Genomic DNA, 13,816 nt, shown 5'->3' on the forward strand with positions numbered 1-13,816 from the left:
TAACGGAAGAAAACTCAGCTAACTGACGATATGAACCATTTTTACCGAAACAAAACAGAAGTCTAAATTAGCCCTGAGCGAGAAAATGCTAATACACTTAGAACATATTTCACGGTAGAAATACTTTATTCCTTATCGGATTTGCACAAAGAAGATATCGACTAGCAAGCTGAGATTCCACAGATTCTAGATATATAAGTATCATCACTGAGCGAAAACTCGCGACAGGGGAAGCTAACCCAGACAACACACGACGTAGCTTTATGGAGCAAAAACGCTAAATAGTCTTACCTTTGCTGTTCTTCTGATCAAAAGTCGTGTTCAATGGCATTAAAACGCATACAACGCTGCTGAAGGTTAATCCATTGGTTAATCCATTGGTTAACCAAATGTATCTGTGTCACTTTGAAATGATTACTGATAATCCATTGTCGTATGGGTTTTCATATGGTGCTATCTATCAATTACACCTTTTTATCCTGTGGAAGTTTCCCTGTGCAAACACATTATTTGATATGCATAGTGCACAGTAGATGGCGCTCAACCACCGGAAATTCTAGCTTTGAAGATAAAAAAGGATCAGTAATAGCAATAGTCATGCAACATGGCTTTTACAGTTTTTCTCGATTGCTAACACACTTTTTTTTTAATTGCTCAGTTTCTCAGAACACTAAACACAATTCACAAAACCACACACCCAAAGTGCAAAACTCCTCATTTCTCCTGCTAAGTGAAGAACTGCACTCAAAACTACATCAACACTTACCGAATGCAAACTTTAGCACCAAATATAACACACTTCATTCATAACACTAGACTGTTTGACCACCCAGCTACACACTGCTGAGCATACTCTAAAGCACTTCCATCTGTTCTGGGCTATGCTCTGTACAGAGAGGGTTCTGCAGAGAAAGATTGCTTGAGTTTACAGAAATACAGTAAATGAAGAAATACAAATGAGTTGTTGAAAAAAATCACATTTTATTCAAAACTAACATTGTGCAACATCTCAGCACATAGCTACTCTGCTTCGGATCTCTCTAAGTGTGATGCATTGTTTGCCAAAACCCAGTTTGTAACTGCTGCTTCCTGCCTCATTAGAAATCCTTAGCCTTCCACCTCTTTGTTTCTCAGTCCTTCAGATAAACAACAAAGATATAGTGGTCGGTCAGTGTCTGTGTTGCATAAAAGTTTATCACAGTACATTGTGCAGGATGTTTGTACAGTTATAGTCTGCAACATGCCAACAATTCAATTACAGTAATGAAGTAAATACGTTTCACACAACAGATATAAGCACTGATATATCATGAACTATGCAGAGCTACAAACTGGGAACTAACCTGTTTTCAAGTCTAAGTGTCCGGATTACAGAGGCGACAGTACATCGGCTTAGATTAGGCTGAACCCTCCGTCCAGCCTCTCTCATCGTCACACCATGTGATAACATTTAATTTCATTAGAGAGTATTCTTCTTTGTCCACGTCCTCTCCCTCCAGCTCTACCTCTCATTCTTCCTCCTCTCACTCTCACCCACCTCTTCCTCCTCCTCTCACTCTCAGCCCAGCTCTTCCTCTCACCCCACCTCTTCCTCCTCCTCTCACTCTCAGCCCAGCTCTTCCTCTTCCTCTCACCCCACCTCTTCCTCTTGCTTCCATGTTGGCTTCCATTGTTGCTGTAAGAAAGTACTCACCTGTGGTCTTTTGATAGTGCTAACATCCTGATTGACGAGCCAACCATTATGCTACCAGGTGTTTGGTCAGGTGGAACGTGCTTCTTGATTATTGGTCCATGTGTGAGGCATTTTGAAGATCAGTGTTTTAAACCTGCTAACACGTGGCTTTATGTCAGATTCCTGTGTCTTACTTGGAGAAACGTTTGCAGTGGTTTGCAAAAAGTGCCATGTTGATTTGCAAATTGTGTGAAAAGCTGAAAACGTGTTTAGAGTTTTGGAGATTTGAGTCGATGTTTTGCTTTTTGAGTGTCAGTTAAAATAATTGTGCTTCATGTATAATTTTAGTGTGTTAGCAATCGAGAAAAACTGTAAACTACAGTGCTTAAGTCATTTGAGCCTCCTAGTGGCACACAATGTTATATTGTGCGTTTAAAATAATGTGTTTGGGTCCAGAACAAGGTGTCTCAAAAGGCCAGGGAAGGCATTTTGGTAAATTCGCTCTTTTCACCACAAAATGGTGCCTTTCATCCTTAATTTGGACTCTCCAAAACCTGCTAAATTGTTAACCGACACCTATATCTGTTCACAGATAAAATTATGTTGTAAATGGTTGTTGAAAAATAAAGATTTTTTTGTTTTATGTTGAAGTGTCCCAACCGACCCGCTTCGCCCCAAAGTCCGAACAAATTATCATTATTATACCCTACCCTACTGTTCATTTTATACACACTTTTTAATATATATATTATTTTGAACACATTACATGTTGTTTCCACAAAATACACAAGCATTTTATTTGCATGTTTCACACATTTGTATTACATTTATATGATATGCCTTTTGTAAACCATGGCTAGATTATTAGTTTTTTGTGAATAGTATATTTTAGTATATCTGTAACGCCGGGATTCCACCGGGTCCGTCTGCGCCGAAGTTTTGTTCCGACCTCCGAACAGCGTCATACCCCACCGGGCGCGTTTCAGAAGCCGGCTCGCAGTTTTTGTGTATTGGGCATATTTCCTGGACATTTGTACTTCTACAAGAAAGTAAGTAGTCAAATGGTTTATTTTTGTGTCTGTTTAAATTGTGTTGTTATTTCCTATTTTGTTGTGTTGTAGCCTACAGACAAAGTTAATAATAATTGTAACAGTCCAGTTATAAACGACATGAATCAAAGATGTGTTGCTGTATTTGACTGGTAAAAGAATGCATTCATCATCATAATTATTCTATACAAAGGAGAGGTGGCAGAGCAGAGAGGCTGCCAGGTACCCGGAGCCAAGGGAGCAGTTTCGAGGTTAGGTGTCTTGCTCAAGGGAACCTCGGCAGTGGCCTTGGAGGTGAAATGGCACCTCTCCAGTTACTAGCTCACTCGATATTGTTTTTTAGAAATAGCACAGCAACAATAGATCAATGAAGGACAAAAACAGAGCAGGATGCAGAGAAAGGAAGAACCTGTGTGTTCAAAATTAACGAACATTAAGGTAAGAAGGGTTTACCATCAGGATATCAAACATTATTCACAATTGTAAATGTATTATCTCTGCCCAGGTGTTGGGTATTTGTTTTTGTCAGTCCCCTCAGTGAAAGCTTCATGTTGTCTCCGTCCATATAGTCAGGTGTCAGCAAACACAATCAGCAAAATGTGCACTATGAAAAACAACCAAAAATTCATGTAAAACTAGATACATTAAAAACATGTGGGAATAACAATAATAACATGCAGTGCTATTGCAGCATACTTTGTCTACAATCAATCAATCAATGTTTATTTATATAGCCCAATATCACAAATGTTACATTTGTCTCAGTGGACTTTACAGTTTGTACAAAATATCAGTATGACAATACTACAACAGCCTGTCAGACACTGAAAAACCTCATCATGTGCTTCTTGGTATTGATTTTCTGAATATCTTCATGGAAATGTTACTCACTGCAGTTTATTTAGACTATTTTTATGAATAGAAGTTAAGCAAAAATAGAGTGGAAGGTATTACCGGGAACATGAGTGAAAAATAGTCACGTGTGATTAATTCAGTCGGGGTGATTAAAGCAAAAAAAAGTCATCATTTAAAACGGTACTTCGTGTTCTCCGTAGCCGTTTTTCTGACTGTTTCCAAAGATTTGAGGGACAGAAACTGAAGGAAAGGAACCAAATGCAGGATTACGGGGCTGCATTTACTGCCTGATGGTTAACAATATTCCCTCATGGACCTGGAAGATAAACAGGGAAAATGCTCTTGTTATATAACCAACAATCACTTTAAACAGAGATCTCTTAAAAAAATGCTAATAAGTTACACAAAAGTTCAATGTGATGTTCACAGAGACATTTATATTCCTCAACTTTCCCAGTGGTGGGTTTATTTATTTAGAATATATATGTAACATTTCCTCATTAAAATGTCTAATAACGATTACACCTATGGTATTTATACACTATTTTGGAGCTGTGAACATTCAATACCTGTTCTTTCACACCAGTGAAAAGCTAGCGTTAGGTTATAAAGGACCTACATCACAGTCACATGATTTAACATCACAGCCAATGACGAGATGAGTTTCTTCGTGATCACCATTATTGTAACTGCCCGATTTGCATTGCGCAAACGTGAGATGGTCCGCCATATTGGACAGCTACATATGGCAAACCAAATGAGAAGGGTCCAGCTGCAGCCGCAGCAAGACGGTGGAGGTTGAACCTGTAGGAAGTTGTACTTCCAAATATGGTTAGAAGAGAGCGCGCAAAAAACGTGAGATGCTGACGCAAGGATATTTAAAGAGACATGGAGGTTTACAGAGAACAGACAATATGGCGCACCGAGTACAGGTAATTAACGTCCCTAACCCTAGCCCTAACCCTATGATCTAATTAAAACCTATTTTATTTGTATTAAAAAATAAAGTTTACTTAGGCACCTTTTTGTTTTCATTTATTAATTAGACAAAATGATTTGTGCTGAAAGTCATATACTGTTGTGTCTCAAACGGATAGACTTGGTTATTCATTTCTTTGCCTAATAGTTGCTTAAAATGCTACAATAACATTTGCAATCCGTTTTTAACCTGCCATGTACGGTATCAATGTCTCTTAGCCACCGTAGTGTCGTGTCAAGTGGGCATATTTTGTAGGGGGCGTGACACGCGTGTCGTGTGGGGGTGTTTCGTGTAGGGGGCGTGTCGTGTACCGGCTGCAGCTGGGTGATATTGACCCAAATAGGACACTTGACATCTAGAAGGCTGCCCAATTTGGATTGCGCATGCGCAAGTCTTAACCAGTTTAGCCCTGAGCCTGTTTTTCAGGTCTCAGGCTCGAAAATGACATTCCCAGAACAAATGACCATATCTTCCCTTCTAAAAGGGGTAAATTAATAATCTTTTTTCTCAAAGTAATGATAAACCTGTGAGTTGGAAATCAATATAGATGTTTTTTTATTTTAAAGAAAATTCAGATTGAACATAGTAAAAAACTGTAAATGATAGTGTCCGTCCAAAAAATATGTTTTACTTACAGTGAAAACTACCCTTGGATGATGGTAAGGTAGACTAAAAGCTTTAGGAATCCAAAGTACAACATATAATAAGTACCCTGTATCAAGATTGATGCAAAACAAGTGACATTTTACCTTTTTAGAGAGGTTTAGCAAAAAAAACTCCACCTCTGAGGTCATTTGGGTGGAAATGGGGGTTTTACCGTTTCTTCTGGAACCCATTGGTCGATTTTGGTGATTGACATCTCTTTCTAACCGTTAGAGCCAATAGAATCGAAGGGGAATCTCCCCCCACACACACATGGTAAAACAAAAAGGTGGGGGCTTCGCGCCCAGAGTTTTGCTCCAGAGTGAAGCTGTCTGTAGCTCTGACTTCTGAAAACCGAAAAGCAGGTTTATTGCTCATGGATCATCAGAAATCATTCAAAGTGACACAGACACATTGGATTAACCTATGGATTAACTTCAGCTTCGTTTTTTGTTATCGTTTTAATGCCATTGAAGACCACTTTTGACCAGACTACAACACAGGTGAGCCATGTTAGCAATTTTAGCTACCTAGCTCCATATGTTTTGATGTGTGTTCTTGTTATTATCTCCGAGAGTTCGTATAATTGAGTGATAATGAAGGGTACCCCTCGATTCTGTGTCTCCTCACGATGTGAAACTATGGGTTGAGATGTGCAGCAAAGATAAATAATAAGGTTTTGTAAGTGAATTTCGGTGCAGTCATCTGTTAGCATTTTTCGCTCGTTGCTAATTCAGAGGCTCAGCATTAGCATTGTGTTTTTAAAAAAAAAAAGAAAAGAAAAAAAGATCAGTTAGATGAGTTTCTTTCCGTTACATGGATATAAAACATTCATAGTTTATTAAATGAACATGCCCTCAGACACTGTTTCCTGCAAGATGTTGCAGGAGGCCCCCGGTACAGGGGTCTCTCGGGCTTAAACAGGTGCCCAATTTGCATTGCGCATGCGCGAGTCATAAACGTGTGTCTTTTATGTAATTGTATTTCATTTTAAATAAAATGAAAGACATTCACAGCAGGGTTTCCGCTAGGATTTTTTCTATCCGGTCAAATGTCCGGACAGAATTTATTTTACCGGACAAATTTGAAACTTACCGGCCATGTTTCAATAATAATAATAATAAGAATTGTGTCACGATCTGTCTTTGTGGTGTTTTGTCTTGTTTGGATCTGTCTGTGGTTCCCTGTCGTTAGTTTCCCTGGTGTGTCTGATTACCCGATTGTGTTCACCTGTGGCCCCTGTGTTTTCTCCTCCCTCCTCACCTGTGTCTTGTTTGTGTGATTAGTCTTGTGTGTATTTAAGTTCTGGTTTTTCTGTCTGTCTTTATCGGTTCTTCTTTTGTTGTTGACTGTGTTCACCGGTGAGTGTTCTGTCTGTCCAAGTTCTATTTTCATTATCCTTGAAATAAAGGTATTATCAGTTTAATCTGCATTTGGGTCCTGCTTCCTTCGCTCTACTGTGACAGAACGAACCGACCACAAAATGGACCCAGCAGATGATCCATGGGAGGTTGAATTACAGCATTTAACTTTCTATCTGGCTTGCTGCTTCGATTGGTGGAAGAGAGCGTCCAGTGTACGGCAGAAGAGGGCCGCTCTGGTAGAGGCGCTCCGGTTGGCAGCAGAGAAACCATGTTTTGTTGAGTTTTTACCTGACTGGATTTTGGACTTCCTTCAAGCATGTGATTCCAGGCATGCTAGCTCCCTGTCTCCCAATTCCCAACCTGGCACCATACGCCTTGGTGGGTTCCGCTTGAAGTCAACCCGTGCTTCTGCCCCAGTTCCTGCTCCTGTCCAGGAGTCGTATTCCGGAACTCGTCAGGCTTATGGAGGTCCACGGAGTATTCAGGAGTCCCTTCTCGAGTCCCCTCTCTAGTCACCTCTCAAGTTCCTACCCGAGTCCCCTCTCGAGTTCCCTCCTCTAGTCCCTCCTTTAGTCCCCTCTCTAGTCCCTCCTTTAGTCCCCTCTCTAGTTCCCTCTCTAGTCCCTCCTCTAGTTCCCCTCGCGAGTCCCCTTCTCTAGTTCCTTCTCTAGTCCCTTCTCTAGTCCCTCCTCTAGTCCCTCCTCTCTCCTCTAGTCTCTCCTCTAGTCCCCTCTCGAGTACCCTCTCTAGTTCCCCTCTCGAGTCTCCTCTCGAGTCCCCTCTCAAGTTCCCCCTTGGTTCCCCTCTCGAGTCTCCTCTCGAGTCTCCTCTCGAGTCCCCTCTCGAGTCACGTCTCAAGTCCCTACCCAATGTCCTGGTCCGTTGGAGGTTCCGCTGGGGGTCCTGCCAACTCCATGTCCTGTCCCGTTGGAGGCCCCGTCGACTACTCCTCTGCCGGGGGTCCTACCAATCGTATGTCTGTCCCGTTGGAGGTCCCGCCGTCTACTCTCCTGCCGGGGGTCCTGCCAGCTCCTTGTCCTGTCTCGTTGGAGGTCGTGCCGACTACTCTCCTGCCGGGGGTCCTGCCAACCCTTTGTCCTGTGCCGTTGGAGGCCCCGCCGTCTACTCTCCTGCCGGGGGTCCTGCCAGCTCCTTGTCCTGTCTCGTTGGAGGTCGTGCCGACTACTCTCCTGCCGGGGGTCCTGCCAACCCTTTATCCTGACTCGTTGGAGGTCCCGCCATCTACTCTCCTGCCGGGGGTCCTGCCAACCCTTTATCCTGTCTCGTTGGAGGTCCCGCCCTCTACTCTCCTGCCGGGGGTCCTGCCAACCCTTTGTCCTGTGCCGTTGGAGGCCCCACCGACTACTCTCCTGCCGGGGGTCCTGCCAACCCTTTGTCCTGTGCCATTGGAGGCCCCGCCGACTACTCTCCTGCCGGGGGTCCTGCCAACCCTTTGTCCCTGTGCCGTTGGAGGCCCCGCCGACTACTCTCCTGCCGGGGGTCCTGCCAACCCTTTGTCCTGTGCCGTTGGAGGCCCCGCCGACTACTCTCCTGCCGGGGGTCCTGCCAACCCTTTGTCCTGTGCCGTTGGAGGCCCCGCCGACTACTCTCCTGCCGGGGGGTCCTGCCAACCCTTTGTCCTGTGCCGTTGGAGGCCCCGCCGACTACTCTCCTGCTGGGGGTCCTGCCAACCCTATGTCCTGTCCCGTTGGAGGTCCCGCTGTCTACTCTCCTGCCGGGGGTCCTGCCAACCCTTTGTCCTGTTCCGTTGGAGGCCCCGCCATCCTCTGTCTCGCCGGGGGTCCTGCCAATCCCGTGTCCTGGTCCTCTTCCGTGGGGGATCCTGCCGAGGCCTATCCCACCAGCTCCGGTTCCTGTCCGGCCGACACCGGGTCCTGCCCGGCCTCCGGCGCTGGCCCGTCAGCTCTCTGGTCTTCGCCCTCGAGCCCGGCCCCCTGAGAGCCGCGGTCTTCGCCCTCGATCCCGGCCCTCTGTGAGCCGTGGTCTTCGCCCTCGAGCCCAGCCCCCTGAGAGCCGCGGTCTTCGCCCTCGATCCCGGGCCTCTGTGAGCCGTGGTCTTCGCCCGCGATCCCGGCCCCCTGACTCTTCCTGCCGCTGCCTTCGCCTTCATGCTCGGCCGCCCGAGTCCCCCACCTTAGACTCTGCCTTGCCCCCGGGCCGTCCGCCCGAATCCCCCTTTTTTAACTCTGCCTTGCCCCCAGGCCGTCCGCCCGAGATCCCTTCCTGGTCCTCTGCTGTGCCTCTGGGCGGTCAGCTCAGTCCCGTCCTCCTGACCCCCTCCACCCACCCTGATGGCCTAGTGATTTTTCTGTCTGTCTTTGTCGGTTCGTCTTTTGTTGTTGACTGTGTTCACCGGTGAGTGTTCTGTCTGTCCAAGTTCTATTTTCATTATCCTTGAAATAAAGGTATTATCAGTTTAATCTGCATTTGGGTCCTGCTTCCTTAGCTCTACCGTGACAAATTGTGTAGCAGAGTTTCCGTTAGCAGGTAATTACCGGACTATGACCGGATATGCTGATGTTTAAAACTCAGTTAATGGGAGTCATTTTTATATTGCTTCAGTATATAATCGTAAAAGATCTTTCTCTTTCTCTCTCTCTCGACAGCCCGTCAGTTTCTCATGCAGCTCGCAAAACAGTGGGCGGGGCTTCAGGTGATCATGCAGAGCTGCTTGTTTCCGTCAGACTCAGCAGATGATCTGATCTCTCTCTCGCGTCCGGTTATACTTCACTCGCGTTTTTGTCCATATCGATCAGATCCAGCGCTCCTGATCGGCCTTTATAGAGAGCACCGATCAAACAATTAAGAGTGAATATCGGCCGATAATGACCGGCGGCCGATCGATCGGAGCATCCCTAATTATTACCGGACATTTTGACCGGCAGGTTTTAAATTGACTGGTTTTTAATACATTTTTACCAACTAAAAAAACTGTAATTACCGGCTAACGGAAACCCTGATTCACAGTTAATGTCATTAGATATAAATTATTAATGCCATACATTGTTGCATACATTCACAGTAAATATTTATTCAGTATGATAGCTATCTAACAGAAGTTAAATCCATTTCTCACTTATTCTAAGAATGTACTTAACCCACTGTGTCAAATGTCCTATTTGGGTTGCCGTATGTAGCTCTACAATATGGCGGACCATCTCGCGCTTGCGCAATGCAAATCGGGCAGAGATGCAAATCGGGCAGTCAGTGCTGACGTTATTATGAATTTAGCCACTCGTTAACATCCGCCTGTTTAAAGACACTCTTTGAGATGTATATATTGTTTTATATTATTTAATAGTTAAATGTTTATTTTCTTGCTGTTTTTGTGTATCGTGAAGGTATTCTTATTTAGTGTCGTTATTTAATTCAGTTAAAGTAATTTTTATGCTTTTATTTTGAAGGCATGTTTGGGCACCTGATGTAAATGTATATATTGGAGACAGGTGGAGGTGGTAGTAGAGCACTAGTAGGCAATTTTTTTTAACCACAGTGTGATACAAGCCACAAGGAAAGCCATAAAAAGAGATGAAGGAAAGTGTCAGGGTTGGGGAAAAATAGGACCCAAATGCAGATTGAGGAGGGAAGCAGGTTTCAAAATGAAACAAAAAGCGAGCTTTATTTACAAAAGCTGAAAAAACAAGAATCCATGAACAGGTACTGTAGCACGAGGTAGCATCCAAACAAAAGGTGACTGTGACCAACATGAAGGGAGACATGAACGACAAACAATGAACCAACACCGAACACAGGAAGAGACAAGACTAAATACAGGGAAGGGTAATCACGAGACGAGAAACAGCCGGGCAGGGAAGGAGAAACACAAGGGCAACAGGTGAACACAATCAGACACACCAGGGAAACTAACGACAGGGAGGAAGACAAGACACAGGGAGAACATAATTGCAAAATAAAACCATGACAAGACAGACCAAACTAAAACTAAGATCGTGACAGAACCCCCCCCTCAAGGGACGGATTCCAGACGTCCCTACAAAACACAAAGAGCCCAAAACCTGGATGGAGGGGGTCCGGAGGAGGGACGCATCACTAGGGCCAAAAGGGTGGGTGGAGGGGGTCTGGAGGACGGGTTTGGGCTGACAGCCCAGGGGCACGGTAGAGGACCAGGAAGGGGTCTCGGGCGGACGGCCTGGGGGCAAGGCAGAGTTCATTGTGGGGGTCTCGGGCAGACGGCCCGGGGGCAAGGCAGAGTTCGTGGTGGGGGTCTCAGGCGGACGGCCCGGGGGCAAGGGCAAATAAAGGGGCGAAGGCCACAGCGGGCAAACTCAGGGGGCCGAGCATGAGGGCGAAGGCAGCGGCTGGAAGAGTCAGGGGGCTGGGCTCGAGGGCGAAGACCGCAGCACTCAGGGGGCCGGGCTCGAGGGCGAAGACCACTGCACTCAGGGGGCCGGGCTCGAGGGCGAAGACCGCGGCACTCAGGGGGCCGGGCTCGAGGGCGAAGACCGCGGCTCTCAGGGGGCCGGGCTCGAGGGCAAAGACCGCGGCCGGGAAAGTCAGGGGGCCGGGCTCGAGGGCGAAGACCGCGGCACTCAGGGGGCCGGGCTCGAGGGCGAAGACCGCGGCTCTCAGGGGGCCGGGCTCGAGGGCGAAGACCGCGGCTGGGGAACTCAGGGGGCCGGGCACAAGGACAAAGGCCGCGGCTGGGGAACTCAGGGGGCTGGGCACAAGGACGGGCAAGAAGGCGGCAACGGGACAACTCCGGAGGACGGGCAGGTAGGCGCTGACGGGACATCTCCGGAGGCCGGGCAGGACCCAGTGTCGGCCGGACAGGAACCGGAGCCGGTGGGACAGGCGTAGACGGGATCCTGGACATGACATGGGCTGGTGTCAATGGGACCCCGGATGGAGCAAGGGCTGGTGTCAATTGGACCACCAACGCAACAGGGCAAGGAGTTGGCAGGACCCCCGGCGAGACAGGTGACGGCGGGACCTCCAACGGAACAGGACATGGGGTTGGCAGGACTCTCAGCGGAACCCCCAACGACACAGGACATGGAGTTGGCAGGACCCTTGATGAAACAGGTGTCGGCTGGACCTCCAACGGCACAGGACAGAGGGTTGGCAGGACCACTGGCAGAGGAGTAGTCGGCGGGACCCCCAACGACACAGGATATAGGGTTGGCAGGACCTCCGGTAGAAGAGTAGTTGGCGGGACCCCCAACGACACAGGATGTGGAGTTGGCAGGACCTCCGGTAGAAGAGTAGTTGGCAGGACCCCCAGCGGGACCTCCAACGGCACAGGACATAGGGTTGGCAGGACCTCCGGCAGAAGAGTAGTCGGCGGGACCCCCAACGACACAGGACATGGAGTTGGCAGGACCTCCGGCAGAAGAGTAGTTGGCGGGACCCCCAACGGGACAGGACATAGGGTTGGCAGGACCCCCATTAGAAGAGTAGTCGGCGGGACCCCCAACGGGACAGGACATGGAGTTGGCAGGACCCCCAGCGGAACCTCCAACGGCACAGGACATAGGGTTGGCAGGACCCCCGGCAGAAGAGTAGTCGGCTGGACCTCCAACAGCACAGGACATAGGGTTGGCAGGACCCCCGGCAGAAGAGTAGTCGGCGGGACCCCCAACGGGACAGGACATGGAGTTGGCAGGACCCCCAGCGGAACCTCCAACGGCACAGGACATAGGGTAGGGACTTGAGTAGGGACTAGAGAAGAGACTTGAGATGGAACTCGAGAGGGAACTTGAGAGGGAACTTGAGAGGAGACTCGAGAGGAGGCTTGAGAGGGAACTCGAGAGGTGACTTGAGAGGAGACTCGAGAAGGGACTTGAGAAGGGACTTGAGAGGGAACTCGAGAGGCTCCGCGGACCTCCAAAAGCCAGACGAGACCCATCAAAAGCGTTCTCGAAAGAAGCTATGTTGGGAACTGTGGCAGGCAGGGGGCTAGCAGGCCGGGAAACGCATGTCTGGAGGAAGTTCATAATCCAGCCAGGTAAGAACTTCACTAACCCTAGTTTCTCTGTTGCCCCCTGGTACGCCTCTGCCAGGGCAGCCCTCTTTTGCTCCGCACTGGTTGCTCCACTCCATTTACCATAGCTGCAAGCCAGCAAGTAGGTAAATTAATACAACTCCACTTCAAATGGATCATCTGCTGGGTCCATATGTGGTTGGTTCATTCTGTCAGGGTTGGGGAAAAATAGGACCCAAATGCAGATTGAGGAGAGAAGCAGGTTTCAAAGTGAAACAAAAAGCGAGCTTTATTTACAAAAGCTGAAAAAACAAGAATCCATGAACAGGTACTGTAGCACAAGGTAGCATCCAAACAAAAGGTGACTGTGACCAAAATGAAGGGAGACATGAACGACAAACAATGAACCAACACTGAATACAGGAAGAGACAAGACTAAATACAGGGAGGGGTAATCACGAGACGAGAAACAGCCGGGCAGGGAAGGAGAAACACAAGGGTAACAGGTGAACACAATCAGACAATCAGACACACCAGGAAAACTAACGACAGGGAGGAAGACAAGACACAGGGAGAACAGAATTGCAAAATAAAACCATGACAAGACAGACCAAACTAAAACTAAGATCGTGACAGAAAGGAAAATAGGAAACATGTTAATTGTTCATTTGATAATGCTATTGGATTATGGAAATAAATGCAGAAACGGAGATTCTTGTCTGGACTTGGATCATTGCCCTGCGTAAGATTCAATTACTGGTGCCTCAGCTGCAGATTTTAAGTTAATTATCTGTTTTATTTCTATATGACAGACGCATATAAGCCTCAAAATTCAGAAGTGTGGTATTTATTGGATATGAGTATGTCTAATGTTAACAGAGATGGAGTACTCGAGTCGAGTCGGACTTGAGTGCCGATTTTCGGGACTCGTGACTCGACTCGGACTCACGCACTGATTGCACAGACTCGAACTCGCGGATTCTCGTACACGATGACTCGGACTCGTGAATTCTCGCTCACGATGACTCTGATTCGGACTCGTGAATTTTTCAGCAACGCTGACTCGGACTCGACTTGTACATTGATGCTCCGACTTGGACTTGGATTCGAGCAAGTTCTGTCTCGAGTCAGATGTACTCTGTCCTGGCGTGTGCACCTGCGAGGTGAGTTCACGTACTGGGCGCGCCCCCGCTATTCCAGTCTAAAGATGTTTTCACACAGATTTTGCTTCGACATTGGAAAAGAACAGCGCAAAATGCTCGTTATGTGGAAAAAAGATTGAAGAGAAGGCTC

General features: G+C 47.2%; 1 protein-coding gene across 5 annotated transcripts in view; it reads right to left on the reverse strand.

The window, feature by feature from the left end:
• Window positions 1–2,785: 2,785 nt before the first annotated feature.
• The window catches only part of LOC117559523 (ribonuclease inhibitor-like), a 31,727-nt gene continuing 20,696 nt past the window's right edge, over window positions 2,786–13,816 (reverse strand). Inside the window, exon 10 of one of the 5 annotated variants that reach the window (XM_034236319.1) lies at window positions 2,786–3,892. In XM_034236319.1, coding sequence (XP_034092210.1) covers window positions 3,885–3,892 — 8 coding nt within the window. In that variant the 3' untranslated portion in view covers window positions 2,786–3,884. Of the gene's footprint in view, window positions 3,893–12,397; window positions 12,733–13,816 lie in introns of those variants that run through there. The other 4 variants (XM_034236320.1, XM_034236318.1, XM_034236316.1 and 1 more) reach the window with 4 other exon arrangements.

This window comes from Gymnodraco acuticeps, unplaced genomic scaffold (assembly GCF_902827175.1).
Source record: "Gymnodraco acuticeps unplaced genomic scaffold, fGymAcu1.1, whole genome shotgun sequence".
Lineage (NCBI taxonomy): Eukaryota > Metazoa > Chordata > Actinopteri > Perciformes > Bathydraconidae > Gymnodraco > Gymnodraco acuticeps.